This window comes from Aythya ferina, assembly GCF_964211825.1.
Source record: "Aythya ferina genome assembly, chromosome: Z".
Taxonomy (NCBI): domain Eukaryota; kingdom Metazoa; phylum Chordata; class Aves; order Anseriformes; family Anatidae; genus Aythya; species Aythya ferina.
Window position 1 is genome coordinate 67147097 of NC_140299.1, and position 26844 is coordinate 67173940.

The following is a 26844-nucleotide window of genomic DNA, read 5'->3' on the forward strand; positions in this document are numbered from 1 at the left end:
AGGAAGAAATACTGAAGCTCCGAGGTTGGCTCTACTTTAACTGGTGGAGTTACACAGATGCTGGTCCTAGCCACTGGACCTGAGCATCAAATGCCTTTGAGAATGAGGGCTGCAGAGATCATTAGTGTATTTCAAAAGATCCTTAGGTGGTTGCTGGTGGGGAGAGTTTCTCTGCTGCATTTTTAAAGAGCCAAAAGGTGCTTTGATTTAGGTGGTGTTTCACCCTGTTCAGCCCTGTGCTGAAGCATGCTTGTGCCTGAGACAAGGGACAGCCCTGCCATTTGGCCTCTAGTCCTGCTTTGCTATGCATGCAGAGAATTAGAGAATTGCCTAAACTTGCCATTTGAACCTGCTTAGGGACAGAGTAGCTTTTCTCCTGAGCGAGGATGGTAGTGACCCATAGTTCTGCCATGGCCCTCCATCATTCTTCCTGCTGCTTTCAATCCGTATCTGAATGAGGTTAAAATGGTTCCTTTGTAAATAGGGGGCTTAGGTTCAAATATCTCCTCTGCCTAGAGAGATTTAAGTCCTTGTTATTCTTCTCCAGGGTGTTCTTAGATCTCTTCTTTCAATCTCTTCCCTGTTGAAGATGTTTCACTCTGTATGGACTAATTAAGTACTCAACGGGCCAGAAGGAGGATGGGTATAAGCAAAACTCACTTGCTGAGTGGTTAGGGCACTCACCAGGGGCAGGAACACACATGAGCTTCAGGCCTTTCTACTATGAATACTTTATAAAAAACATTTAAAATATTAATTGAAATGTGGATTCCAGTCTCTGTTGTTCATGCATTTTACATGAAAAACTCATTAGACAAAAGCATCAGCTGTTCCTGGAGAAGCTACTAGCATGCCAGACCTACTGCTTTGAATTGTCTGCCCAAACTAGTAGGTTACTAAATCATATTCCTTCCCCTCTGCCTGACCCACTGAGTCTTGAATTCTCTGCACTCACTGTGGAGATTTTCAGCAGGGGCTAATGAGCATGTTAACATTGCAATACAGTTTTCAGCAGATCTTCACGAGCAGCTGGCAATGGTCTGGACTGTAAACTCGGTGCCTGGCATTCACAGCAGCTCCAGACACATGATGTCTCCCACAGTCTTGGGATATCTCAGAGATTTCTCATTGAACTCTTCTCAAAGAGCCTTCACAGCTCCTGTTCACAAGGGCAGTGTGCATCACCTGGCTGGCCCACCCGAGACAGTCTGAAGCAGCTTTCTGGCTGACAAGCTGGTCAAATTGGGCAGAAGAAGCAGTAAAATTTCTTGAGATGCCAAGGAGACAATTAATCTAGTAGCCTTGGCTTTTAGGCTTGATAGCAGCAAATAGAATAGGAATAGCTGAAATCCCCCAGGCAGAAGATGTGACTTGTCTCCCACCTACCAACAGTTTTTCCTGTAAAAACTTCCATGTATTCTTTTTCCTTCAGGTGGATTTTAGAAGAGGCTACTGTTCCCAAATTATATTTTTTTTCTGAGCTTGATCATGTAGACATGATGAGGATAGGAGGCTAACTGCAAATCTAAAGGAAAAACTGAATTTCTGAACCTGGTCAGACTTACCTGTGACATAAGTACAGAGCTTCCCTGTACCACACAGACCTGTGGGCTACAGAGTCTCTGCAGTCGAATTTCAGGCAGCTGCATTACTCCAATTCAAAACCATAATGTAAGGGGTAAGTCTTTGGGGGCGTTGAAGACAAAAGGTCAGATTCCAAATCCCTGCTTAAGCTTAGTTTGAGAAATCATCCTCATTTCTTGAATCTGAACTCTGTTCCTCAGACCTTGCTCTTCAGCTGCAGAATGGCAATTTTAAAAATGTTATTTCTGGGTGTCAGGTATGTAGAGGAGAGAAAGCAGATAAACCTGCATGCTCTTTTAAAGATGGCATGTGATCTACCTATCACTCCTTTTTATCAGAGAAATAAATCAATGACAATGCTGACAGCTTAAAAAAATATATATATTTTTTTCTTTTTCTGTCTGGCCTCTTGGTAACACCTGGTATTCAAACTTCTTGAGCTGAGACAACATTTCCTAGAAAATTGTGTTCCCTCTTTTGAAAGTAAGTAGTGTTTTTCTCCTCCTCCCTGAGAAGAGGGGATGTCATTAAGCAGACTTGATGAGGAAGGAAGGAAAAGATCCTTGAACCCAGCTCTTCTGCTGGTATCAGTCAGGGATGCTAGGTCAGAAATTACCAATAGTGGAAGATCTGGCCCTTTATGTACCCAGAGGAATGCAGAGATGTGTATGCATTTTAATGACAGTATTTGTTATGTGTGGATCTGTACTTTACAAATCTTTTGCAAAGCAGTGCTTAGTAGATGGAAAACTAGCTCTTAAAAGCATCTTGTATGCCAGCCACAGCTTTCAGAGGAGCATGCAGTGAAAATATTAATAAACGTATAGCTTTTGGATTTGAATAATTTTCACTTCAATTCACTGACTGATGAGGTGGCTTACATTCAATAGTTCCCTGCTCAGGGAGTGATAGTTACCAAAGATCCTTATTAGCACTTGACAGGGTCATTTAAATATCATGCATTCTTTGTTGCCTAATTATGAATATTGACAAAGCTGGAAGCAGTCTACACACAATCAAAACAATGGCGGCAGAGGTGACCGCATGGTTGTTTACCATTACCATCTACTTGTGTGTTGTTCTCCTTGCCTTGCCCAATCAAAGCCGGTTGGCTCCAAAATTGCTATTGATTTGTTGTTTTTAAAGGGCAAAGGAAAGAGTTCTTGCACAAAATTAAATCAGAAAATGTTAAGCTTACTATCCTTTCATCAAGGTTTTGTTTTCACTTTTGCTGTGGTTTCTTTCATTTTTGCACATTCACAGAGAAAAAAAAAATGTTTTTTTTTGTTCTTTTTTTTTTTTCTTTCTTCTTTTTTTTAACATTTTCTCTTTGTTTTGCAAGGTGCTTTGTGATGTTCTTCATTGGTTGTGTCTAGTCCTTTGGACAGTGTTTTCTTTCTTTTCCTGTACTCACAAACGACTTCCTTCTGATTGTACTAATTGTACAGAATCCACTTGCTGCTTTTTTTTTTTTTTTTTTTTTTTTCTGTAACACGGGTGCTTTGATGATGTCACATCCATCCATATGCTTCACTTTTAATTCAGTGCAGGCATCTTGGGGAATATCTGTGGGGGCGTGAAGAGGGGGTTCTTTAAAAGGGTTGACTCATGGGAATGTGACATTTGTGTGCCACAGCTTTAGTAGCTAAATATACTCTGGGATTGTTGTTTCTGAGCTACCTCACATTTCTTGCCAAGATGAAAATGTGTAGAGCAACCCATAGAGTGGGAATTATGCGTTGCCATCCCACTGGCATTTTCATTTTGGCCATTAAGGAATCTGCCCCTCTGCATTGCAAACAAAAAATCAGCTCTGATTGGGCAAACTGCACCCTCTTTCCTCTTCTCCATCTCCTCCAACAACCAAAAAAAAAAAAAAAAAAAAAAAAAAACACACACAAAAAAACAACCAAACAAAAAAACATGTTCTAGAGTATGTTTATGTTTTGTTTCCTTTCTTGCTGTGTTTTAGTCTTAATTTAATTGTGTGTTTCTCACCTTTGTCAAAAGAGTTTTCCTAACCTTGCAGTCTAACCTCCCGTTCTGCTGCCATTGTACTGAGCCTCCCTCCTGCCCTCAGCAGTCGTGAAGCTCCTCATGTGGAGCACTCCAAGGCTTTACCCTGTACACCCCAGTAGTGACCTAGTGCTGTGTCTCTGTAGTTGTTCTACTAACGAAGGGAAAGTAGATAATATAGTACTTACTGCTAGCGGAGAGACCTTCATGAAGAAAACAAAGTAATTTTCTTCAGGAGGATCTGGCCTTGCTCCCTTATTACCCTCCTGGCCCTTCTCTGCTGTCTCCTGTCCCTTCTGCCTCCTTCTAGAAATGCCTCATGTTTTTCTAGTCCTGGGTTTGTTAACACAATGTAGCCAACTGCTTAGTTTTATTATTCACTCCCTAAATGTATGGAGCTTACCTTTCAATCACAGTGCTGATAAACTGGTTGTAGAGATTTGGCTTATGATTTCTTTCCACAGCTTCTTTTCTGATGCATTCAGGTGGACATGGTTTAGCTGGGCATTGACTGCTTAAAGTGTAGTGTTACTCTGAACAGGCTTAATGTTTGTAATCTTACTTGTCTCAACACTCATTAAGTGACGATTATGAAGTGGTGTCTCCTTTTCTTAACAAAACTTTTGTCAATAGCCACATGCCAATTTCAAAGAAACTGTCTGGAAGTGGGACGTGCTGCACACAGTTTATATGGTTAAGACCTGCTGGTGTATTTAGATGTCAAGAATGCTCCTGTGGATATGTCATGCTTTAGAGTCTATTATTTTACATATAACTGTTAACAACTGCAGCCCTTTGGGTGGTACAGACCTAGGTGTCATTAGCAGTAGTGAACAATTTGGAGAGGTCTCTGTTACTGGGGAGCCCAAGGGCTGTTAATTTCAAAATCTGACTCCATAAGATGTTTCTTATTGTACACAAGCGGCAGTGTTACTAATTTTTACTGTGATTATCACTACTTAAAAGACTTGCTAAGTGCTGACAATGCTTGTCTCTGGAGAGTCTGCAAATGTTACAGCAGATTCTGCTCCAGGGAGAAAGAATTGTATGAAATTTCAGGTATAGTTATAACAAAGAACACAAAGTGCTGATTTAACAAGATACTTTCCACGTAGACATGAAGAAATCTGTGGCAAAGCAAAGCTTCGGACTCTTTTGGCATAAATTAAGCAGCTAGTCTTAATCATGGGAAGGCTGAGTTTTCACCAGGAAGTACATTTGCAGTTTGTTTTTACACAGAACGTTGTATTCTGATATGTGCAAGGCTCTAAAAGATTCAAAACATGTTTTATCAGAGGAAGCAGGGAGAAGTCATTATTATCTTACTGGCATTTGGTAATAATTCAGAAGAGAATTTAAAGTGGCACAGAATTTGTCATGGCTGTCTTTGGAGTCAGCGTTTGCAGGTCTGAAGGGAAGGGTTTGGATTTTCAAGGTGAAGCAAATTCCCTGTATTTGATCTGTATCATAGTTCTGGCAAAGTCGGAAGGAATTGACTGCTTCCTAAAAAAGTGTTAGGCTAATCAGAGGAGAGTCTGCATCATAGTCAGCATTGACTAGATGTGGCTCAGGAAGCACTGTAAATTCAGAGCATATGGGCCTGGAGGAAGCTATTACAAACATTGCTATTCTTTTCCCTGTCTCAAACCACTGTCCACACAAACATAAAACAGATTGCAAGTACTTTGCCATTCACTAACACTTTTGAGTGCTGAGGAAACAATGAAGACAGAATCAGACCTGATCCTTCACTTTCTGTACATTTAAATCTTCTACCCACAGTCCAGTAAAAGAGTGGTGTAAGAAAGGGAGTAGTGAATTTGTCCTGACTGTCTATGGTTTGGAAGCATTTAGCTGAGACTTGAAGTGAGAGGTTTGATTACTTGGAGCTATAATGCTTCACAAAGGGATTTCATGTATACAAGACTTAAATGGATCTAGCCCATTTAAGTTTTTATAGATTCACATCTAGATTAAAACCTAATTACTTTTCCCATTAGAATTTAAACAGAGACTGGTTGGATGAGTGCATGCTAAACCGAGCCCTATAGATTTTATTTGTTAAATGTTCTTAGGTAAATTAGCACCTGTAAACATCCCTGTTTTGTGAGGACACCTTATTTATGTTTGTCACATATACTAGTTGCTTAGGTGGAATATTAAAATATTTAAAAACAAAATAAAACAAACAAACAAACAAACATATTGGTTTAGAATACCTCTAAAAAGCAACTTGTCCAGAAACTGATAGTCTCAAAGACTAATCACAGCATACCAAACACCTTCTGTAGGATGCCATTTTAGCTCTGTACCAAATCAATGCCAGAAGACCATTGATAACAGTTAAATGAGACCAAATTTCTCAGAAGAGCTTCTATTAGCCAGATATCTATATCATAAGACCAGGCTAATAACTTGCAAACATGCCAGGAGGTTGATAACCTCACCCTGCTGGAGCTGCAGGTACTCTGTGACACAGACAAGAACACTGTGCAGTCAAGATTAAGGGAGCACACCAGACCTGTCCATCCAGAGGAGTGACACTGATCCTTTCTCTGTTCTGTCTTGTATGTACAAGATCTGTTCCCAGAGCTGGTGACAGCTAATCATCCCAGATTGCATCCCTGAGTTCAAACACTGGGAGGAGAAAACTAGGAGTTAATAAATAAATAGGAGTTGTATGTGAAATTGACAAAAGAAGAATGTTGGAAGGAACATTCCTGGCAACAGATTTTCTTCAAACTTGCTTTCTTTATGGTTTTTAAGTTTCTATGAGAACAAGAGTAAAGTGACAGTGAGGACAGTAAGCATGCAGAAAAGACGAGAAACCAAGTCCATGGGCAGTGCCGCATCCTTAAACCCATTTTAGCTTAAAAGGGGGGATTGTGATAGGAATACAGGGCAGTGGTTTAGTGTGTCTTCTCTGTGGCTAGACTTCATTTTGAACCTTACATTAGAAAAAAATCTAGCTCATTTAGTCACAGATTTTCTGTAGGATCTTTTTGAAAGTGTAAGGAGAGGAACACTTTTCTCTGTGTTTCATATGGTAAAGGATGATCAATGTAAGGGAATGGGTATATTCCAACACACAAACCATGCCTAAAGAAATAACTATACTTCATCACTAGATCTAGCTTGCATTTTTCAGAAATCAAAATGTTTCCATGCTTCACTAGCAGTATGGATTTCAGATTTAACTAGCCAAAGTGGAAATATGAGTAGCCAGCTTTGAACCAAGGGTCAAGTGACATATCATTTATTTAGTATTAAAAAAAAAAAAAAGAAAAAAGAAAGAAAAGAAAAGAAAGAAAGGAAAAAACAAAACAAAACAAAACAAAACAAAACAAAACAGAACAAAACAAAACACATTTTTGATAATATGATAATAAAAGAGGTTGTGTTGATGTGCAAGTCCTGGTTATGAAAACCAACAATGGAGCTTTCCTTTGTAAATATGCCCCCATACATCAGAATTCTCCAAATAAAGGAAGGGTGACGTTTAAAATAGAGCTCATCAAATGTTAAATGTGGCTGCAGGAAAACAGCAGGTGTCCTTGACCTGTAATTGTCCACCTGCATAGATTTAAAGTCAGGTTATCCATTTACAGGCTGCAATGAGCAGCAGAAGCATGTCTTACCAAAACTGAAAAACTGTCATTGCCCCAGGACCTTGATCTACTTTTTCAATAAAAGAGGCCATGTCTAATTTGTCAAGGCAGCTGCTCAGAGTTCAGGGCATTAGAGCTATTGTGTGATGGACGAGATTCCCAGCTGTGTTCATCCACAGTCACCCGGTGAGGACAGCCTGGTGGAGAAACACAGGCTGTCTCATGCTCTTGTTTGACCCTTGTAGTGCTGACATATTTATCAGGGGCTGAGAATTCACTGTAGGCTACGCTGGCCCTACAGGGCCACTACTCTTTGTGGAAGCTGCGAGGAATAATTGGTGTTCAAGATGCTAAATAACACCACGTTTCATTCTGGGGATGTATATGTTGAGTACAGGGAGGCATTGTGCAATGCAAACATGCTGAATGGGCAGGAAAGAACTTAGCCCTTTAAGTAAGACATTTCTGAAACGGTTTCAAAATGTGAAGGGATTTAACAGCAGAAAATCTTACAGCCAGAAGAGACTTAAAGTGCCTTTTGGTGTTAAATCAGTGCCAGTGTATAATTAAAATGTCAATATGCTGTTAAAGATATTTGAATAATTCATTTTTCTTACATAGGATGTGCATAGTTTCAATAATTGTATTAATTAATAGGTAAGATGTCCTGTAGTAAATTTTCAACAACCTAAGCATTGACAGTCCTGGTTCAGAGCACTTTCAATATAATGTATGGACTGTGAACTGTTTATTAATCACATGACTGTACAAAACACCACATAATTTCTTCTCATATAGATAACCTTTCAGTGAACAGTATCTATATCTCTTTCCATGGATAGGATACTGACTGACTGTGTTCCTTTTTTGTTTAGTTTTCTTTAAGACTGTCAAAAAGCAAGCATATTTTTTAACATCAAAATGGGCTGGTGTGTACTGTTTACAGAATGTTGTTAATTAAAAAAGACTGGAGAGGTTGTAATTTAGATTTTGCCATGTTAATCATATTTAACATTAAATACAGATAACAAATGTTGTCACATTTGGAAAGTAGTCTTTTCTATGAATATCCTTAGTTTAGCCAGGTGTTTAGATGAGTGCTACTTTGAGCTACTTAGCAATTTAGCGAGACACCATAGTCTCTGGTCTCCAGTTACCATCTGTATGACTTTTTCTAGATTTTAATCATGTGTTCCAAGATTTTTGTGCCAGTAGCTAAGAAAGAGGAGAGAGAAAAAATATGTTATTATTCTCTTCTTACCAAAAAAAATAATAAATAAAATAAAATAAAATAAAATAAAATAAAATAAAATAAAATAAAATAAAATAAAATAAAAATAGTCTTACGGGCATTTTATTGAGAAGTTTTTAAGGGGATAGAGCAAATTTACCATTATATCAAAAATGTGCATCCTGACATATCTGTTTGGAAAAAAATAGCTCCACTGGCCAAGTTCTAAGCTATTGAAAAACCTCAGTCTGTTCATACCCAGAAGAGACTTGTCACCATTTGGCAGCTAAATACACAGACAACTCCGTGTACACTGAGCATTGGTGGTATGATTGATAAGCACTTTAGCTATCCAGCTGATAGCCTGACAGCTCTCACTGCCCCAGCAGATCAGAGTAAGTCAAAATCTCTGCTGAAGTAAATTTTAACAGCTGCATTGATATTGGAAGAGCTTAGGGCAGTTTATAGAGAAGTTGCTCAGGGAGCATTAAGGGGCACCTCTGGCACAGCTGTACAATACAGCAAACATTTGGAAATGGCCAGCAGCACATTTATCATCAACTTCATGTTGACCAAGAAGAATACCTGTAATGTTCTGAAACAGTGAGTCCCAGTGGATAGCCTCCAGACCAGTCCCAGCCTTCCATGCCTACCAAAATGTGTAGCCCCAGATATTAAACTGTAGTCCTTCCAGCAACAACCAGAGATTTCCATTTTCTGTGAAATAAAATCTCAGATGAAGGTGCATCTTCATAACATTGTCAGAACTGGGCATAAATGAGGCAGTTCTTTCATATGCCCAACAAGGATTTTAATTTTTTTAATTGAAAAATAACACCAGCTGCATGCAGTCAATAATATTCCATCTTGTTCATGCTCCATCCCATCTTACCCACAATTGTGATAGAAAATAATAGAGCAGCTGTTAAAAAAAAATAAAAGGGAAGGGGGGGAGAGAGAAGGGAAAGGGGAGGAGGACCAGACTCATTTTTAAAGCCTTACAAGGCTACTGTTATTCAGTATCATGTTCTTACAGAAAGAAACAGCTTTTTTTTTTTTTTTTTTTTTTTTGAGAGAGAGAGAGAGAAAGAGAGAGAGAGAGCGAGCCCAAAAGATCTGCAATTGCTAAAACAAACAATACCAACTCAGACACTAAATGGAAGACTGCATAGAAACACCTCCTGAATGGCAGTACACCAAAGCCTTCAGCAAGATAACTCCAAGTCTTTTGAGAAGAATATATTTTCCAATTGTTTTCAATTGGAAAATTCAGAAAACTTTACTGAGTTCCTGTTTGCAAACATAGTTGTAATCCTGAAAAAAAAAAAAAAAAATCTAGAACAGTCATTCATGTTGGTAAATACAATGGATTTGTTTCACAAGAAGCTATGGAAAAAAAAAGAGCAAGGCACCTGTCTACCTCTGTTTATAAAGTTAAACTCAGTCTAGCTAGCTGATGAGGGTAAACGAGGTGTAAGTCATAAAGCTATGTAAAAACTGCATAGCATTTTTTGTTGTCATTGTTTTAAGAAGCTAGCAGAAGCGGTCTTGTCATTTGGTGCAGAAAAGGCAGTTGGTAGTTGCTTTGAGCCTGTGGTCAGCACGGGAGAAATCTAATTTCTGCCATCAGCATACAGTTTCCAACAAACAGTTCAACCATTCTCCGTATGTGTTCGCAGCTGAGTGACTCCCATCAGATCTTCTCAGAGAAGGGCACAGAGCAGGGGTGCCCTCTGTCCCTTCCTCTGTGTGCATTCCCTACTGAGCCTCTTGCATTCACCACAGAGCCTGCCCAGACAGAGGTTTGGGCAATCTCAGCTTATAATAAAGAACATAAAGAGTGCTGCTCTTTTTTTTTCTTTCTTTTTTTTTTTTTTTTTTTTTTTTTTTTTTTTTTTTTTCAGATAACATTCTGCTTTATCTCTGCAAAACACTAGTCTCTATTCAGCATCTTAAAGAGGTCTTACAGTCCTGCAGCACTTTATATGCTTTTAGTCTAAATATGACCAGGCTACAGGCAATGCCCCAAGGCACTCACCCAGTAAGACAAAGTAATTTGCTATACCCAGTGATCCCTGGGGATATTTATGTAGCTTGGTGTGCAGTTCTCACACACTGAACCAAATTAGTATTATCAGCAGGTACTTTCAGACACCCAGCATGCAGACCTGAAAAGACAATACGGTTTATCTGTGCTTGCTCATGGCAAGACAACTCGATAACATCACATATGCTTCCCTGAAAGGTTTGGACTCACCTACACTGTGTTTAGAAAGGAGGAAAGAGAAAATGTATCACAGAGATTGTGATAAAACTTGTTATAGTCCCAGTGCCAGGGAAAAAAAAAAAGAAAAAAAAAAAAAAGAGAGAGAGAGAGAGAGATGCTAACTTCTCACATGGAAATTTGTGTATCTGTAGATCAGTAAACATATCTTGAAAACTGGCCTACAGATAATGAGAAAAGCCAGTCAGTTCATTGTTCTAGCACTTACCTTCATGTTGATTAATTAGTTGTGCAAGCACCCCTGGTTTGCTTGCAGCAGTGGGAAATACTGACCTAAAAAAGATCAAGAGCAGAAAATGAACAAATGCTACTGTAAATCCATAAAATTAAAAAAAAAAAAAAAAGGATTTGAAACAGTAGCAGAAGCAAGTGGAGCGTTGAGGAAGTAGTTGTAATGCAGACACACTGATGATGATGTTCCACAAAGCAAATATGCCTGGCCTGTGGCTGGGTGGCCAGAGGTCACCTGGATGGGCTGTGAGTGTGTTGTAGAGGAAGCTGGTTTGGCAAGATTGCTGCTGGCCCCAGGGCAACGACCTGAGAGTGAGGTCAGACACCTACTTGTCATACCACGCACCCTAAAATGAAGTTACAGAAGTCACTTTAGCAGATTGGCCACCATAATTAGTGAACATGTTAAAAAATTCACAAATATGAAGCGTCAGTGAAGTTACAGCTTTAAAGCATAGATGTGCATGCGGTTTCTGCAAGATGGGGAGATGGTAAAAATAAATAAATAAATAAATAGATAAATAAATAGATAAATAAATAGATAAATAAATAAGGTTTTAAAAGTCAAGTAAAAAAAAAATGCAGAGAAATTGGACAGACAAAAGGAAAAATACATGAAAGAAGCCAGCACTGGAGATAGAAAATGAAGTGAGAGATGATAGCAGCAGCAGGATGAGAAGACCAATAGGGAAATGCTGTCTTTTGCCTCAGGATGTAACTGGAGTAACCCTGCTTGCTTTACTGGAGGGATTGCAGATCTGAACGAATATAACTGAGAGGAAACAAGGCTTCTAATACTTATATTGGAAGAGTAGTGAGATACAGAGAAAGAACTAGAGGTAAAATCTGTCTTGCTTACTGTTGTGGCCAGTGTTTCAAACTCACTCCAGTTTCCCAGTTGCCTAATGTATTCAGTGACAGATGAGACTATGGGATTACAATACAGAGGGAAAACATATACCAAACACCAGCCATATATAATTTTTTATAATATTTTTGGTCTACAGACCCAACCCTGTAAATATTTCTAGTGGTCGTTTACCGACGACAGGGAGCATGTTTTAATTCATAAGTCCGGGTCTTGAAGAAAATACCTGCATGAGTGTAGAGAAAATGAAGAATTAATCCACAGTGTTGCTTTCTGTCAGAAAATACACTTTTTAGGCATATGAGTGATGGAAGAGGTTTCATATTCACTCTTTAGAAGAGGAGGCCTAACATGGGGTCCAGCTATGCTCCTAACCAGCAACCCAGCTGTGGACAGGAGGACTATCTCTAGGAAGTACAGTCAGTATGCATCAGTAAACATAGATGGCTTGGTCACCTAGCTGTTCAACTTCAATAATCATTTCCAAAGACCTCAAGGAATAGAATATATAGGGCACAGTCTTATTTAAATGTCTTGGATGTTTAATAGATGGCTCCTATGTTAGTTCAGCTGCAATGTGTTTAGTCATCTGCTTAAAACCATCATTTCCATTTTCTGTGTATTTAAAGAAGATCAGACTTGATGAGGAAACAATTTTTGTTTCTAGGTCGTATAAAGTGTTTGAAATTTAACCCCAATTCTTCTGTAAGGCTACTTTGAGTTTCAGCCTGCTAAGCAAAGCTGCTCTTGTTGACATTCAGAAAACTTCACTTCTCCCTGTTGTGCAGAAAGGCCATAGTTCAAAACAGGCTGTAAGAAAGGAAAAGGAAAGCCACAGAATTTCTCAGTGACAGCTTCTCTTTCCTTGACACTGTACATAAAAACTGCTTCCAGAAAGGCACTGGGTTGCCTAGAATACATAATGCCCACACCAGAAAAAAAAAAAAAAAAAAAAAAAAAAACGCCATTTGTTCTGCACTGTCAGAAGAGCTCCATGCAGTGAAATGGGAACTGTGAAGATGAGAGATTCACTTTGCAGGCTATGACAACTTCTCTGGAGCCCTAGAATCATGCATATTCAGCCAAACATATGTAAATCTGGTTTAACCCAGCTGTGAAAGATCCCCTGAAGTAAACTAATAAAGAGCAGCTGGGTATGTTTAAGCTCATCCCAGGCATAGTAGAAAGGTCCCAGAATGTGCACTGAGCTTCTTTTACGTCATTAGAGGAAATACAGCAGACTTTAAAGGAAATTTGTGTTTTTAAGATGCAAAACAGTATAAAGCTTGCCTCTACTGAGACAGGCTACAAAAGAATTAATTTTCCTTGACATTTGGGTTTTATACATCTTGTCTCAACTATTGCAAATGCCTAGTTTACTGTTTTAAGGGGCCTTCTATTTCTGCTTATTCCCCATCACACTGGCATCAAAAAAAAAAAAAAAATATTGTTGCTCACTGGGAAAGGGTGAGAGGTGAAGGAAAATACTGAAATCAGGAAAGTTCAAAGTGATCAGTCACTCCATGTTGTCTGCCAGTGGGAGAAAGGTTCTCAAGTGCTTTCTAGTGCAAGAGTTGGCCTTCAGCAAAGCCACTGCAGCAAATAAAATTGGACTGGCTTTCTGGACTGTGGTGAATCTCATTGCATTGTAGATCCAGGAGGCTGTGTACCTCAAAGCTCCTCTCATACCTGACAACTTAATAAATTGGCTTATTAACAGAGTTACTGCATATAAGTAATGCAACTTAAAATATTCTAAGCGCTTGCTGTTCTGGTCATTTTCCAGTCTGGCAGCCCTTCATTTCAGTGGGGGTGGAAGATATCTGGGCATTAATTTGCTAGTTCAGAGTTTGTAATTTCCATCTATATTAATCCCTTTCAGAAAAGGCCTGCTCCCTTCTAATTTGTCAAAATTCACATATATGTCAATCGTATAGGTTTTGTATGGCTGCTGTGACATGCAGAGAAATTGGATTGCAGGCTCATAAAAACAGATAATTGAAAACTTGTTTGAAAATGGTACTTCAAGACTCACATGTTACCTCATAAGGACTTGGTGGAGTCATTTCTTTAACCTTTCTTGCATAACTTACATATCATAAGAAATGCAGGAATTAATATTCAGCATCTTCCCATTAAGAGCAGATCTATGTGTTGATCTCACCTCTTCTAGGAAGTTGCAACCATCGTTTTTCTATGGAGAGTTGTGTCGAGATATTCATCAGATGGGAGAAGTAACAGAATTTGGACCACTTGAAAGAAGTAAAACCACCCTTAAGGGTCAATAGATGAACCTGTCCTGGAGGTATTACTTCTGAAATTGGTCTGACTATGGGCCAAAACACCTTGACAGAGGACTCTGTGTCTGATCTGATTGCTTAGATCCTTCTCAGGCTTGTTACATGTTAGTTCAGACATGTTATGTGTCAATTTTCTTTTCAAAGTTCTGATGTACATTTTCTCTTTGTACCTCTGAGGATCCTTGTGCCTCTTGCAACTGAAGGCTTTTTCTTTACTAAACTCATTCTTCTCTTCAAGCACATGCATCCTCTTTTTGTTTGCTAAATATCTGAGCTAGCTTTGGCTACTGGCTTTAAGAGCCATGAGGAGGCATTGGAGTCATAAGGAGATGGATTGCTCTTTTCAGCAGTCATGCAAAACTTCAAAACTTATGGTTACAGACCTTTACAAATCAACAATACAGCTTTACAGGGGGAGGGCTGTACTTACCTTTAAGTAAGAGGTTACTTACCTTTGTCAACAAAGCAGTTCCAATACAGTGGCTAACATCAAATCATTTGGATTATAATGTGGTTGGTTTATTCTGAAACTTTGAAATTATTTCTCCAAGAAAAACAATAAGATGAGATCTCAGAAATGCATGGTAAACTCTGGTCATTCCTGAACCTGCTGTCACTTTAATTTTGCTGTCCAGTCTACCTTCATCTGACTTTTTTTTTTTTTTTTTTTTAATTCCTATGTCTGGTTAAAAAAAAAAAAAAAAAAAAAAAAAAAAAGGAAGAAGAAAGCTTGTTAATACCTGCAGAGATTTTCCAGGCTGAAATAGTCTTTTAGCAGCATGAGACTGCCTGTAAACACAGTTCTAACACCTGGAGACACATGTTGAAAACCTTTTCAGTGGCATTTAAAAAAGATGTTCTGAAGCCTGTAAAAACCTCCATTCATAATGAGCCTATACCAGCATTCTTGCAAGTCTAAGCAGAGGGAGACATACATCAGACAGAAAAGCCTGCACAGAAGAAAGAAATTAACTGCCAGGTTTTCTCCTTAAATAACAACAATAACGAAACCATTGTGCCTTTGTGGAACAATGACTTGCTCTGTGGAAAGTCTCAAGTGATTTTGTAGGTGTTGGAGATGGAAGTGGGTTGATTTCCATTTAGAGAGGTAAAGTTTAAGACAACAAAGACACCCACTCCCTGACTGCTGTTAATGTGTGGTCTAGGCTTAAATATTACCTTATTCCTTGGTAGTTATTCCCCCACTTCCCTGCCAAAACATCATTCTTCATTTCCCACCTCTGTTTTTCAGTTTCATGTGTGCCACCATTTTGGGTTATTACTTTACCATCTGTCACAGGCAATATTGGAAAACTAGACAACAAAAGCTCCCTGCAGTGATGCTCACAGAGTGTTCTTGATGCACATGGCATGTGGTCACCTCATTGTCCAGCATGCACCTCTCAGGGCCATAAATCATATCTGGAACAGAGGTGTCTTTGTATCCGCACCACAGCTAGCTGTAGTACTCAAACAGAAACGCATTATTTTTGATGACAGGTAATGAGGTTATTCACACACAGGAACTTGTAGTTACGGGACCAGATATTGCTCTCTGCCCTGCTCCTGTTATTCCCACTGACTTTAGCTTGGTCATAAAAGCAGACCGCATCCGGCCTCTTGTATCACTAAAGCAGCCTCACATTAAGCTAGTCAAACTAGGAAGTAGGATTGTTTGTTTTTGTTCATCAAGCAGTTGTGGGTGTTATTAGCTGGAATTTCCGTTTGTGAAGCACAGACAGAAACAGATTTAGAGGAAAAGTGACTGTGGGACTCATCTTGAGGTTTTGCCATCTCTATCCCTGATCACAGATGAAAGGAAGAAAATCAGCCTTCATCAGAAAAGACTTCTGTTTGTGCTGCACATGCTAAAGGGATACAGCTCTTTTGCTAGACCTCTGGACTTGCAGTCTCCTTTCTGCAGATGCCTCTGAATTGCTCTTCTCCTGAGACAGACACATTCATTCAAAACAGATACAAGGAAGCTAGTGCTCCAAGAGTAGTAAGAATCCTTGTGGACCCACTGCATTTATACTACTACCCAGTCCACCTTTACCTAAGGAACTGTTTTGGTTCTTTATTTTGTCGTACTTCCACCATTTAATTTCATAACATAGATTACATACTTATGAAAGTTTGCACCTCCTTCCACAGAAAGAAAACCATTTACCACAGCTTAACAAGGGTTCCTTGGACTTCCCATTGTCTAAATAGGGAACCCTGTGGAGGACAATCTACTTCAGGTCTCTTTCCAAACAGATCATTGATCAATACTTCTCAAGTGCGGCTTTTCAGCAGGTGTTAGATCACTTTTATTTGCTTGTGACAAAATGAGTCAAAATGTATCATACTTAATGTTTCTCCATAAAAAGTAAATCATTTATCCTGTCAAGGAAGGAAGTTTAGCTAGTTTAATATAATTTATTCTTGGCAAATTTGCTTCAGTTTATATGTATATAATGACTGTATTATCCTTAGAATGATTATAACATTGGTAGTTCAATCATTCATTCTACTGTCATTCCCATTCTAAAAATTGGACTGTCAGGTCTGTCGTCTGCTAGGTTCTCCTTTTGGCCCATCCCAAAGACAGGTAAAATGGTTGCCCTTTTCCAGAGCTCCTGCTACTCATAGTTCCTTCAGCATCATCCAAGAACCTGCACAGAGTCTAGAGACTGCTTTGGCCAATTCCATTACACAATTTGAAAACATACACATGATCTGAATTTTTGTATCTCTTTTCTCTGTTCTGGTCAGCACCACATTGCCTGAATTTGTTACATTTCTGATCAGAGACCAGAGTGTGGATTCTTGCTTAAAAGTGAAGCAGGAAAAATTGTAAATGCTTCAATCTCTGTATCTTTCATTATTTGTCCTCCTTATTCAAACTTACCATACTGGCATTCATTATTCCTATTCTGTTATATTCATGCCCTATATTCTTTAGGATGTTGAACTCTGTTCCTTTGTTTACATGATCCTGATTCTGCCCTCAGAATTTGGTGGGTTTGTTTGTTTGTTTGTTTTTCTTTTTCTTTTTCTTTTTCTTTCTGTTAGAATTAGAACAACCAGAACATGCAGAGAATAGTGTCATCAGGGTTTCCATGTGGTAACACTTTCAGCACTGTGCACATCTTGTTGTACTGCTTTTTAACAGGTGTTCAGGTGAAGCCTTAACCCTTAAATACTTTTGTTAGCTGATGAGAAGAAGCCCCATCTCTTTCCTACTTCCTATCTACTGTTCCATATATCTAGGTCATTACATCACATCTGATCTTTTCTCTCTTATTTTCACCAAGAGGCATTCAAAAAGTTTGTTTCTCACTTTTTCCAGAACTTTAGAAAAATTATTTCTATTATTGTCATAAAATGTATGTCTCCTTGCTTTTTCCCCAGCTACCTTTTGGGGAACAAGTTAGATCAATATTCTAGTCATATGATTTATGCAAGCACTAACTCATTTCAGAACTGGAACACTTTGGATGTTCGGAAACATTTTTCTTAGTGTCCTCTTAACCAACCAGTCAGCCATATCTTATCTATAAGCTCTGCTGGAAGAAGCAGTGACTTATATATCAGGTCTTCTCTTTCATTAGATGAGCAAGAAGAGGTGATTTTTTGTGTTCCAGATTATACAACACATTACAGTATACTGTATATTCTCAGAAAAATTAATGTTGATGTTAGATGATACAAACAAAAGGACATGGGGTGAAATTACAGAAAGCTAGTGGAGCAGGAAGGATCAGGTTGTCTGTAAGAATCACAATAGCCATGGAAAGTGGAGAATATCAGGTCACTAGCCTGGCCCTTTTAGAAGACAGAAATAATAGTACATCACGCATATGAAGGCTCTGCACTCATAAGCCCAGTTGTGATTCACAAGGAACAGAGTTTGTCTTCAGTGGAAGACTTCAGGGAGACAGATAAGTGCAGCATGTTTGTGGCATTACATGTAAAGCCTGATCCTTGAGGTTGCAAATATTTAACCTCATCTATGTCTTTGAAGCTGTTTGAGTTTTACTGCTATTTTACCACCAGAACTTTCCCAAATATAGTGTTAGTACAGGTAATTCTGTTAATAGAGTAGCTGGTTTCTATCTACGATGATATGTCTTCAGGTGCTACAGAAAACAAACAAGAGTATGGATAAATACTTCCAAACTAATAAATGAAATAAACAGTGCATTTTCATATCTGGAAAGAATGTACTGCAAACAAGAAAGTGCTAGAGAGAATATTTTAAAAGTGCAAGGTAATAGTATTTTGTACAGATATTTTTTTATTATTAAATATATGATGAAACTAATATAACAGTATTTATATCTATCATATTTTACAGTCTGTTCCCATAGTATTTTATGCAGCCAGCTTAGTCAATTTTCCAGTACACAGTGTCAAGAATGTCAGATAACATACAGTTATCAGACTTTTCAGTAACAGATATTTCCTCAAAGCTGGTGGTTGAAATATTTTTTCTGACTTACAAAAATGTAGACCCTATGTTTTTTCAACTATTTTCTTCATTTATTTTAATCCTTTCAATAATGTGTGCTAATGAATGATGCCAAACTGAGCCTTGTGAACAGTTCTTTAAGAACCACAGGATGTGTAAAACCACACACAATGAAGTATATAAAGTGGCACAAACACTGTTTGCTTTCAGACTGGCACATTCTGGGCCCATCACTGGGATCACATACTTGCCTATTCATCCCATTCTGTGAAGGCAGTTGCTACTGATGCTAGGGGCTTGAGATGTTGATTGACAACTGCAGTAGCCTATTTCATATTAGATTTCTCTCCCCGTGGTCTTGATAGCAGGATGCTGAACATTCCTCATACTTATTCATTACTTAATTGTATCTGTTTCATAATCATTAATGCAGGTCAAATCTTGCCAATCCTAATCATTTTATTTAGGTTAAAGTTGTTGGGATTACTTACATAAGACACTTGGATGTGATCCATCATAAAAACTAAATTACCTCATTGACCTGAGATTGTGTCCAGAGAAGATCCACCTGCCTAGGGCAAAGCCACTAAAGTTAAATATCTTTTCACTCTAGTCTAGGAAACCTAACAAACTTCAGGAAGGTTTGAGCTCAGGAGGAACTATCTAAAATCAGAACTGTTCTAAGGCCCTCATAAATCTCTGCTCATAAAACACCTGCAGTGCGACCTGCAGCATTTCAGCTATTCTTTTCTTGAGTACACATGGTCACTCAGTTTGAAATGTGTGGTAATTTTGTAACGTGAGTTGTAATGAGTCCATATCCATTGGTAATGTAAAACCGATGGCAAGATTTCATGCTGCTTTTGTATGCAGGGATGCAGGTTTCTGTTTTACAGCTGTCAGTCATAGAATAGCCTGAAGCAGAAGGCTGAGTGAGGAGAGCAGCCTCACGTAGCCATCAGGAAGTGCCAGGCATGGAGCACCCATCCATCTATCATTGTTATACCAGGCTCCACGCAGAGCAAGTAAGCTTCCCCAGAGCAAACTGGTTTATCTGCTGCAACGCCTTACTGGAAAGAGGTATAACATGTGAGAGAAATCTCTGTCCCAGTGATTAGTTAGTTTCTTTTTTCCTCACATGTGGGGAAAAGCTTCTCATACCTTGTGTCACCTGGGTTCAAGTCCTTCTACAGAACCAGACAGGGAAAGCTGAAGACAAGGCTTCTGTTTTCTGCCTCTGTGCCACAACTGCAAATGACAGTTAAAGTGCTAGAAATGCATAAACTAGGAAAAGTCTAGTCTGAGCAACCTGGTCTAGTGGGAGGCGTCCCTGCCCATGGCGGGGGTTGGGGGGTGGAATTAGATGATCTTTAAGGTCCGTTCCAACCCAAACCAGTCTGTAATTCTGTGAAAAGTCCTGTCCCTTCCTCTCGGGTTATGCATGGCTTCTGCTTCCAGACACAGACAGGCTTAACGATTGTAGATGCTTAGGTAGGCATTGAGCTGGGATTTTGAGTCTTTTTTTGTGAAAAAAAACACAAGACTTCAGCACTCAAAGGAGCATTTCTCTGAGAAGTTTTTCAATGGAAGGTGTCCCTGAAATCAGGCATTTTAAGCTGAAGTTTTCCTTAATATCTTGCCTAGCAATGCATTTCTTGATAGACATTAACACTTCCATGACCATCCTTTCCACCCGTTCAAGACTTCCCACTTTTGATTTTCCAGCTAATGACCACAGGCAGTTTTACAAGTGTGAAAAAATTTGGTCTGAAAATTATGACAGTACTAGCAAGTAAATATTGGCAGATGTAGGGTTCATAGAAGACTGTCACCTTTGCAGTGAAGTGGAGTTCCTATTGGTGATGCTGTGGCCACCAGATCATGCTTCTGATCTACATACAGCAGTCTTGTGTGTGAATTTAAAGGCTAGGCACTACCACCTTCTGTTAGGTGTTCTTGACAAAGAGTAGAAAAGTCTACCTAATAAAAGCTTCTGGGCTTTGAAAGAGGGTTCTGTGAAACATTTGATTTGAAGATTGTTTTTACTTAGACATTGTTTCCTGAGGTCTTCTTTCCTCCCCCTACTTGTGAAGACATTTATATGAATGCAGACTCTTAAGTTTCCTAAGGGATCATGTGCCCTTGCTCCTTATTCTCCTCATGAAATCACAACCCTCTGTTTGTCACAGCATGGTAATTTCCATGGCAAACAGCTGTGATGTCACCAGCAGAAGCTTATGATTTCAAGAGCTGTTTTGCTTTTAAAGTTCCTATCTTGTAAGCAAATATCCCTTGTCCAACTAAACACTGTAATTAAATGGGGACAGAAAATACATGCTGTGGAAGCAATACTGTATCTACCCAGAACACTTATCAAAGGTTTCTGTGAGATAATGGCAACTTTTCAGTACTCTTTTAACACAGTTTGCTGAGGAGTATTTTGCATTTGGTTCTAATTCTGGGCCACAAATACCTTGTCTGCCAAATACACAAATAGACATTATTCTAAAGGAGAAGGTGATTTATGACATGAAAGTTTTGTATCTTCACAAGGTCCCAGGAGAGCGTTGGAGGTACTTTTCTTCCTGTCTTGCTGTCTCTCCTGTAATAAGGATGTGGCTTATATTTCCTTAGAGCATGTGGAGCTTTTAATGCCCTGGCATTTGGATGCTCTCTGGAGAAAGAGGTGGGAGAGACGTTCCTTCAGCTCCTTGTCAGGCAGTGGCTGTGCCTTGTTAAGCATTAAGAACAAAAACAGAAATGAAAAAAAAAAAAAATAGAGCCTCTGTGCTTGTGTTTCATTAGTGCTGTTGGCTTGATGCCCAACTATGTCAGGAAAAAGTTCCTTTCTTTAGAAATTCAGAGTATTGATTAATGCTGTGTGAGGGACTTCAGACTGAGGAGACACACTCTGCCAAAGATGCCCTCTCTGACAGGGAGTGTTTGGAGGGCCAAGTAAGATTTGACACTAATCTCAGACCACAGCACAGAGCCACCAAATGAGGCCCTCAAAGTCAGAGCTTTCAGCTGAAAAAGGATAAGCTTCACTGCAGAGGTCAGCCTATTCATGTGTCCAGAACAAGAGAGAGCTTTAAAAATTGGAAGAGCAAGGACAATCCTCTGCAAGGCTCAGTACATTTCCACACTGTGCTCTGTCTTTCATGGTTATTTAAGCATCCTCCTGAAGCTCAGGCATGTGACAGTGACTTTTAAAACACATGACAAAGATAACAGAATGACAAGCCTTAAACAACATGGGATGCACTTCTCTGATATTTGCAGAGCTTCTCTCTCCTCTCTTCCTTTTACAGGATTTTCAGTCTGAACAATATACAGTAATAAAAATAAGATGTCATTAGCTGAGGAGAGATGGGATAGAGGGAGGGGAGGAATGAGCAGTATGTCAGACGAAGAAAAGTAATAGCTCTGACCTCTCAAAGTCAGTGTGAATTTGCCCAGGGCATGGATTTCAAACTGATTTTAACTGCCCTGCAAGTGAATTCTCTCTCCCTCCATGAACTTCATAGTGTTCAGCTCCAGATCTGAAAGCTGTACTGAGAGCACAAGGCTGTGCATGTAAGATGTAGCTGGCAAGGACAATATGCCTCTAAATTTGGGCAGGCTGATCAAAAATCACCTTGAAGTACACAAACAAACCTCCCAAGGAGTACCTTTGAATGAAGTAGTTAATGATAAGTGGCTTTTCCCTATCCTTGGTTTACCTAACTATTGTATGCTGTTTATTTCAGGAGTGATTCGGGAGAGTTACCTGAAGGGTCACGATCAGCTGGTGCCAGTTACCCTGCTGGCCATTGCAGTAATTCTTGCTTTTGTCATGGGGGCCGTCTTTTCGGGAATCATAGTGTACTGCATCTGCGACCACCGCCGCAGAGATGTGGCTGTTGTGCAGAGGAAGGAGAAGGAGCTGACCCACTCCCGCCGCGGCTCCATGAGCAGCGTTACCAAGCTCAGCGGCCTCTTCGGAGATGCTCAGTCCAAGGAGCCAAAGCCTGAAGCTATCCTCACGCCCCTGATGCACAATGGCAAGCTGGCGACCCCAGGCAGCACTGCCAAGATGCTAATCAAGGCCGACCAGCACCACCTGGACTTAGCTGCCCTGCCAACCCCTGAGTCTACCCCAACCCTGCAACAGAAGAGGAAGCCGAGCCGTGGCAGCAGGGAATGGGAAAGAAACCAGAACCTCATCAATGCCTGCACAAAAGATATCCCTCCAATGGCCTCTCCCGTGATCCCAACTGACCTGCCGCTCAGGGCTTCTCCTAGCCACATCCCTAGCGTTGTGGTCCTGCCCATTTCCCAGCAAGGCTACCAGCATGAGTATGTCGACCAGCCAAAAATGAGCGATGGGGCTCAGATGTCTGTGGAGGACCAGAATGCTACCCTTGAGTACAAAACCATCAAGGATCACCTCAGCAGCAAAAGCCCCAGCCACGGGGTTAACCTGGTGGAGAGTCTCGACAGCATGCCGCCAAAGGTGCCCCAGCGGGAAGCCTCCCTTGGGCCCCCAAGCACCTCACTGTCCCAGAGTGGCCTGAGCAAGCGGCTGGAAATGCATTCCTCTGCCTACAGCGTGGACTACAAGAGGAACTACCCAACAAACTCGCTCACAAGAAGTCACCAGGCGTCAACTCTCAAAAGAAACAACACCAACTCCTCTAACTCGTCCCACCTCTCCCGAAATCAGAGCTTCGGCAGGGGTGACAACCCACCGCCCGCTCCGCAGCGAGTAGACTCCATACAGGTCCACGCCGCGCAGGCACAGGCCGTGACTGTATCTCGACAGCCGAGTCTCACCGCGTACAACTCTCTGACGAGGTCGGGGCTGAAACGCACGCCCTCGCTAAAGCCAGACGTACCTCCCAAACCTTCTTTTGCTCCACTCTCCACATCCATGAAGCCCAATGATGCATGTACATAATCACAGTGGGGTGGGGGGTAGAACAGCAATTAAGCAGAGGTTGCCCTTGAAAGCCAGTGTTCTGCAACTGCTCCTCTGAGAAGATGGTTGTTGCAAGCTGAGGATGTGTTGATTCTGCTCTCTGGGAAAAGTGGAATATTTTTTTAACCCGAGCCATATGACCCATGGTCGAAGGTTTGCGACTGCAGGACTCACCCCCACAGCCCTCTGGTTCTTTGTTCAAAAGACTAACTCTCCATCACAAACATTGAGCCAAAAGCACACAGGTGAAAGATGACCGTGACATTTCACCCTCCCAACTGCACAGTGCATTCCTGAACTGGGAAAGAGTGCTCTGAAAAGCAAAACCCATAATTACAAAAACAAAAGGAAAAAAAAATATTAAAAAAAAATAAAAAAAATAAATAAAAAAGAATGCATTGATAAAGCTAACTCTGACTTAACAATGGCAGAAGTTTACTAAGTGCAGGTACTGTGAAATGCCCACCAGTGTTACAGCCATTTGGTTACAGCAGTTAAATGCCATGCTGGGCAAACTATGTCATAGATTTCTGCTACCCTTCTCTTTTAATGAATAACATGTGACTGTTAATGAAAGTAACTCCTCTTATTTATTGTTCAACTTTCATTTTTCCTAAGGAAATGACTTCTGCATATCATTCTGTGAGCAGCTCTTCAGAGAAGTACCTTGAAAGTTATACCTATTTAACGTGAAACCTATTAACTGGAGTAATTAAAACTCTTTTATTTTTCCAATAAATCCACTGAGTTAAATAAGTTGGAGCTGGAATTCTGAACTTTGTGCCTGGACTGTCTGATTAGCTGAAAAAAACAAAACAAAACAAAACAAAACAAAAAACGGGGATATCTATTTAAGTCTCTCAGCTAATTAGCCGGCTGGGCCTCTGACCTAAGACAGCAACAAACAAATACCACAAGTTCATAACTTCTAACGCAACTGCAAGAGAAACTCTTAAAAGCCGCACATTTGTGCACCATTGCTATCAACATGGCTTTGTCAGTAGCTAATACTTTCTGTGAAGGCACCAGCTTGTGATGTGCCATCTCATTTCACCTTGCATGTGAGACGGCAAACAAAATCCTCAAACAGTGTGAACTAGTTAATACGCCGGCTGTTACCATGCATAAATTATGGTCTTATCACACGGGTTTTTCGTGGGAATATATCTGTGAATAGCCTGTTTTCTTCCACATGTAAATTTGTGCCTTACACCCTCAGTTGTGTATAATTGTGAGCTGTAGTATGTAAAACCTTTTTCTTTTTCTCCTTGGAGTAATGCAAATATTTATTGGTCCTTCCTCCTCTAAGCCCTCTCAAGAATCAGAGCAAAGACATTCGAAGAAGAATGTAGTGGCTGTTGGCACAACCTCATGTCCCTCAAGATACCAGGCCAGTGCCGAACCCTCCGGGTCAATCCCACTTTCAGCTGTGCCAAGTCCTCTCCCAAAACCACCCTCCAGCTGTGCTGCCCCAAAGGCACCGTGCCGCCCTTCCCTGCCTCCCGCGCCCAGTCTACAGTGATCGTTCTCCCTGGGCAGCAGAGAAGCCACAAACAACCTTGTCCCCTGGGGCTGGCGTGTTGCCTGGCTGGGGACAGGCACCAGCGAGTGGTGCCAAGCCCCGCAGCACACCCAGCCACACGTCCCGCAGCACGCAGGGCACACGGAGCTAGGACAGGCAGGCAGGCTCCTGCTGCAGCTACCTGCTGCTCCAGAAGGATGCTGCATATACTCCTCTGGGGAAAAAAAATGTATTTTTTTTTCTTTGTTTCTTTTGTGTGACTGTGCATGTAGCTAGTGTGGGAGTGTGCGCGCACACAGGTGTGTGCGTGTGTGTGTGCGCGCAGGTGTGTAAGTTCCTTTCCAGTCTTTCAGTTTATGCAAAAATGTAGATGTGTTTTTAATCTGTTACAATAACTGTGTCAACATACTGTAGACAAACGATGGGGATCGCTTCTAAGCTTTTTATATATATATATATATCTACTGAACAGTATGTTTGAGTAAGGTGGTTGTTTCTGTTTCAATTTGTTTTTTAAAATTTTATACTTCCATTTGTTTTTCAGGGTTTTGGTTTTGTTTCTGAATGACTGAAAAGACAGATTTTAAGTCCATTAGCTTATAGATGGTATATATAAAGTCTGGATGGTCTAGACCAAAGTGTGTAACAAGGGTGCTTGCATGTTCTTTCATTTCATCATGGCTTCTTTTATGAAATAATTTTGTTCACCCTTAGTGAACTATGCAGACTGGAGTAGATAGATCTGTATCCAAAGCAATGGTGTTGTTTTAATAAAAACAAACAAACAAACAACAACAACAATAACAACAAAACTTTGAAAACTGTAGGTAGCAAGGTCATTTTTGAAGAGAACCCACTCACAACTCTCTCACCAAGCTCCAAACCCCCTGAGTACCAAATGCACAGGCCCCATTGCTATGACTCAGCAAAGCGTCCTGTCAAAATGCAGAAGTGAATAATCACAGCAGCAGCTTGTACAGCAGCCTGCCTTTGTAATATACATCTTGTCCGCTACCAGCTTGACCTTGAAATTCTCATTTGGTACTCAGCGGGTCTTCTCTGCTTGTCCTTCCCCGTCACCGGTTCCCTTCCACCCCTTGTTTTGAGGGGTTCATAAACCTATGTGTGCCTTTGCTTTCCACCCTTGCTATACACTGGTAGATGCAACAAATTCAGACTCTCATTTGTTGTAAAGTTGTAGAGTATCGTGATGTCACCAGTTTCCCTACATTTCCACATCCCCCTAACATCTGATTCACAACTTAATGTATGTTGTAAAAAAAAAAAATTAAAAAAAAGAAAAGAAAAAAAAGAAAAAGGAAAAAAAAAAAAAGAAAAGAGAGAGAGAGAAACCAAGAAAGATAAAGAAAGAAATGAGAAGATAATGGGAAATAAAAGCTCTTGATTACATATGGTAATAAAACCAGACTGTTCTACTTTATTTCTTGTGTCCCAATTCTTTGGTTCCTGTGAGGATTCATCTTTTTCCTTCAAAAATAAATAAATAAATAAATTCAATGTTGATCATTTAGGCCAGGTTAGAGAAATAAATTTGTTGTTTTCTGTCTCTTGAAGATGAACTTGACTTTAGAATAAGGTGATGGTAATTAAAAATTGAATCACACATTTGCTCTCCCTCTATTCATATTCTACATTTTCTTTTTATGAGCTTGTTCATCATCAAATATTTATGGCAGACTTGATAGTTTAAGAGATCAAGGATGGGATTTAAGCACACGTGGTCCACCAAAATAGATCACCATACAGATATGACTTCATTTCCA

The 26844-nt window shown here is 40.0% G+C and overlaps 1 protein-coding gene across 8 annotated transcripts in view; it reads left to right on the top strand.

The window, feature by feature from the left end:
* Window positions 1-26501, top strand: part of SEMA6A (semaphorin 6A) — a 119137-nt gene extending 92636 nt beyond the window's left edge. For all 8 annotated transcript variants that reach the window (XM_084503475.1, XM_084503473.1, XM_084503479.1 and 5 more), the window contains one exon: window positions 22328-26501. In XM_084503475.1, the coding sequence (XP_084359601.1) occupies window positions 22328-23517 (1190 nt within the window). In that variant the 3' untranslated portion in view covers window positions 23518-26501. The remainder of the gene's footprint in view (window positions 1-22327) is intronic.
* The last annotated feature ends 343 nt before the right edge of the window (window positions 26502-26844 follow it).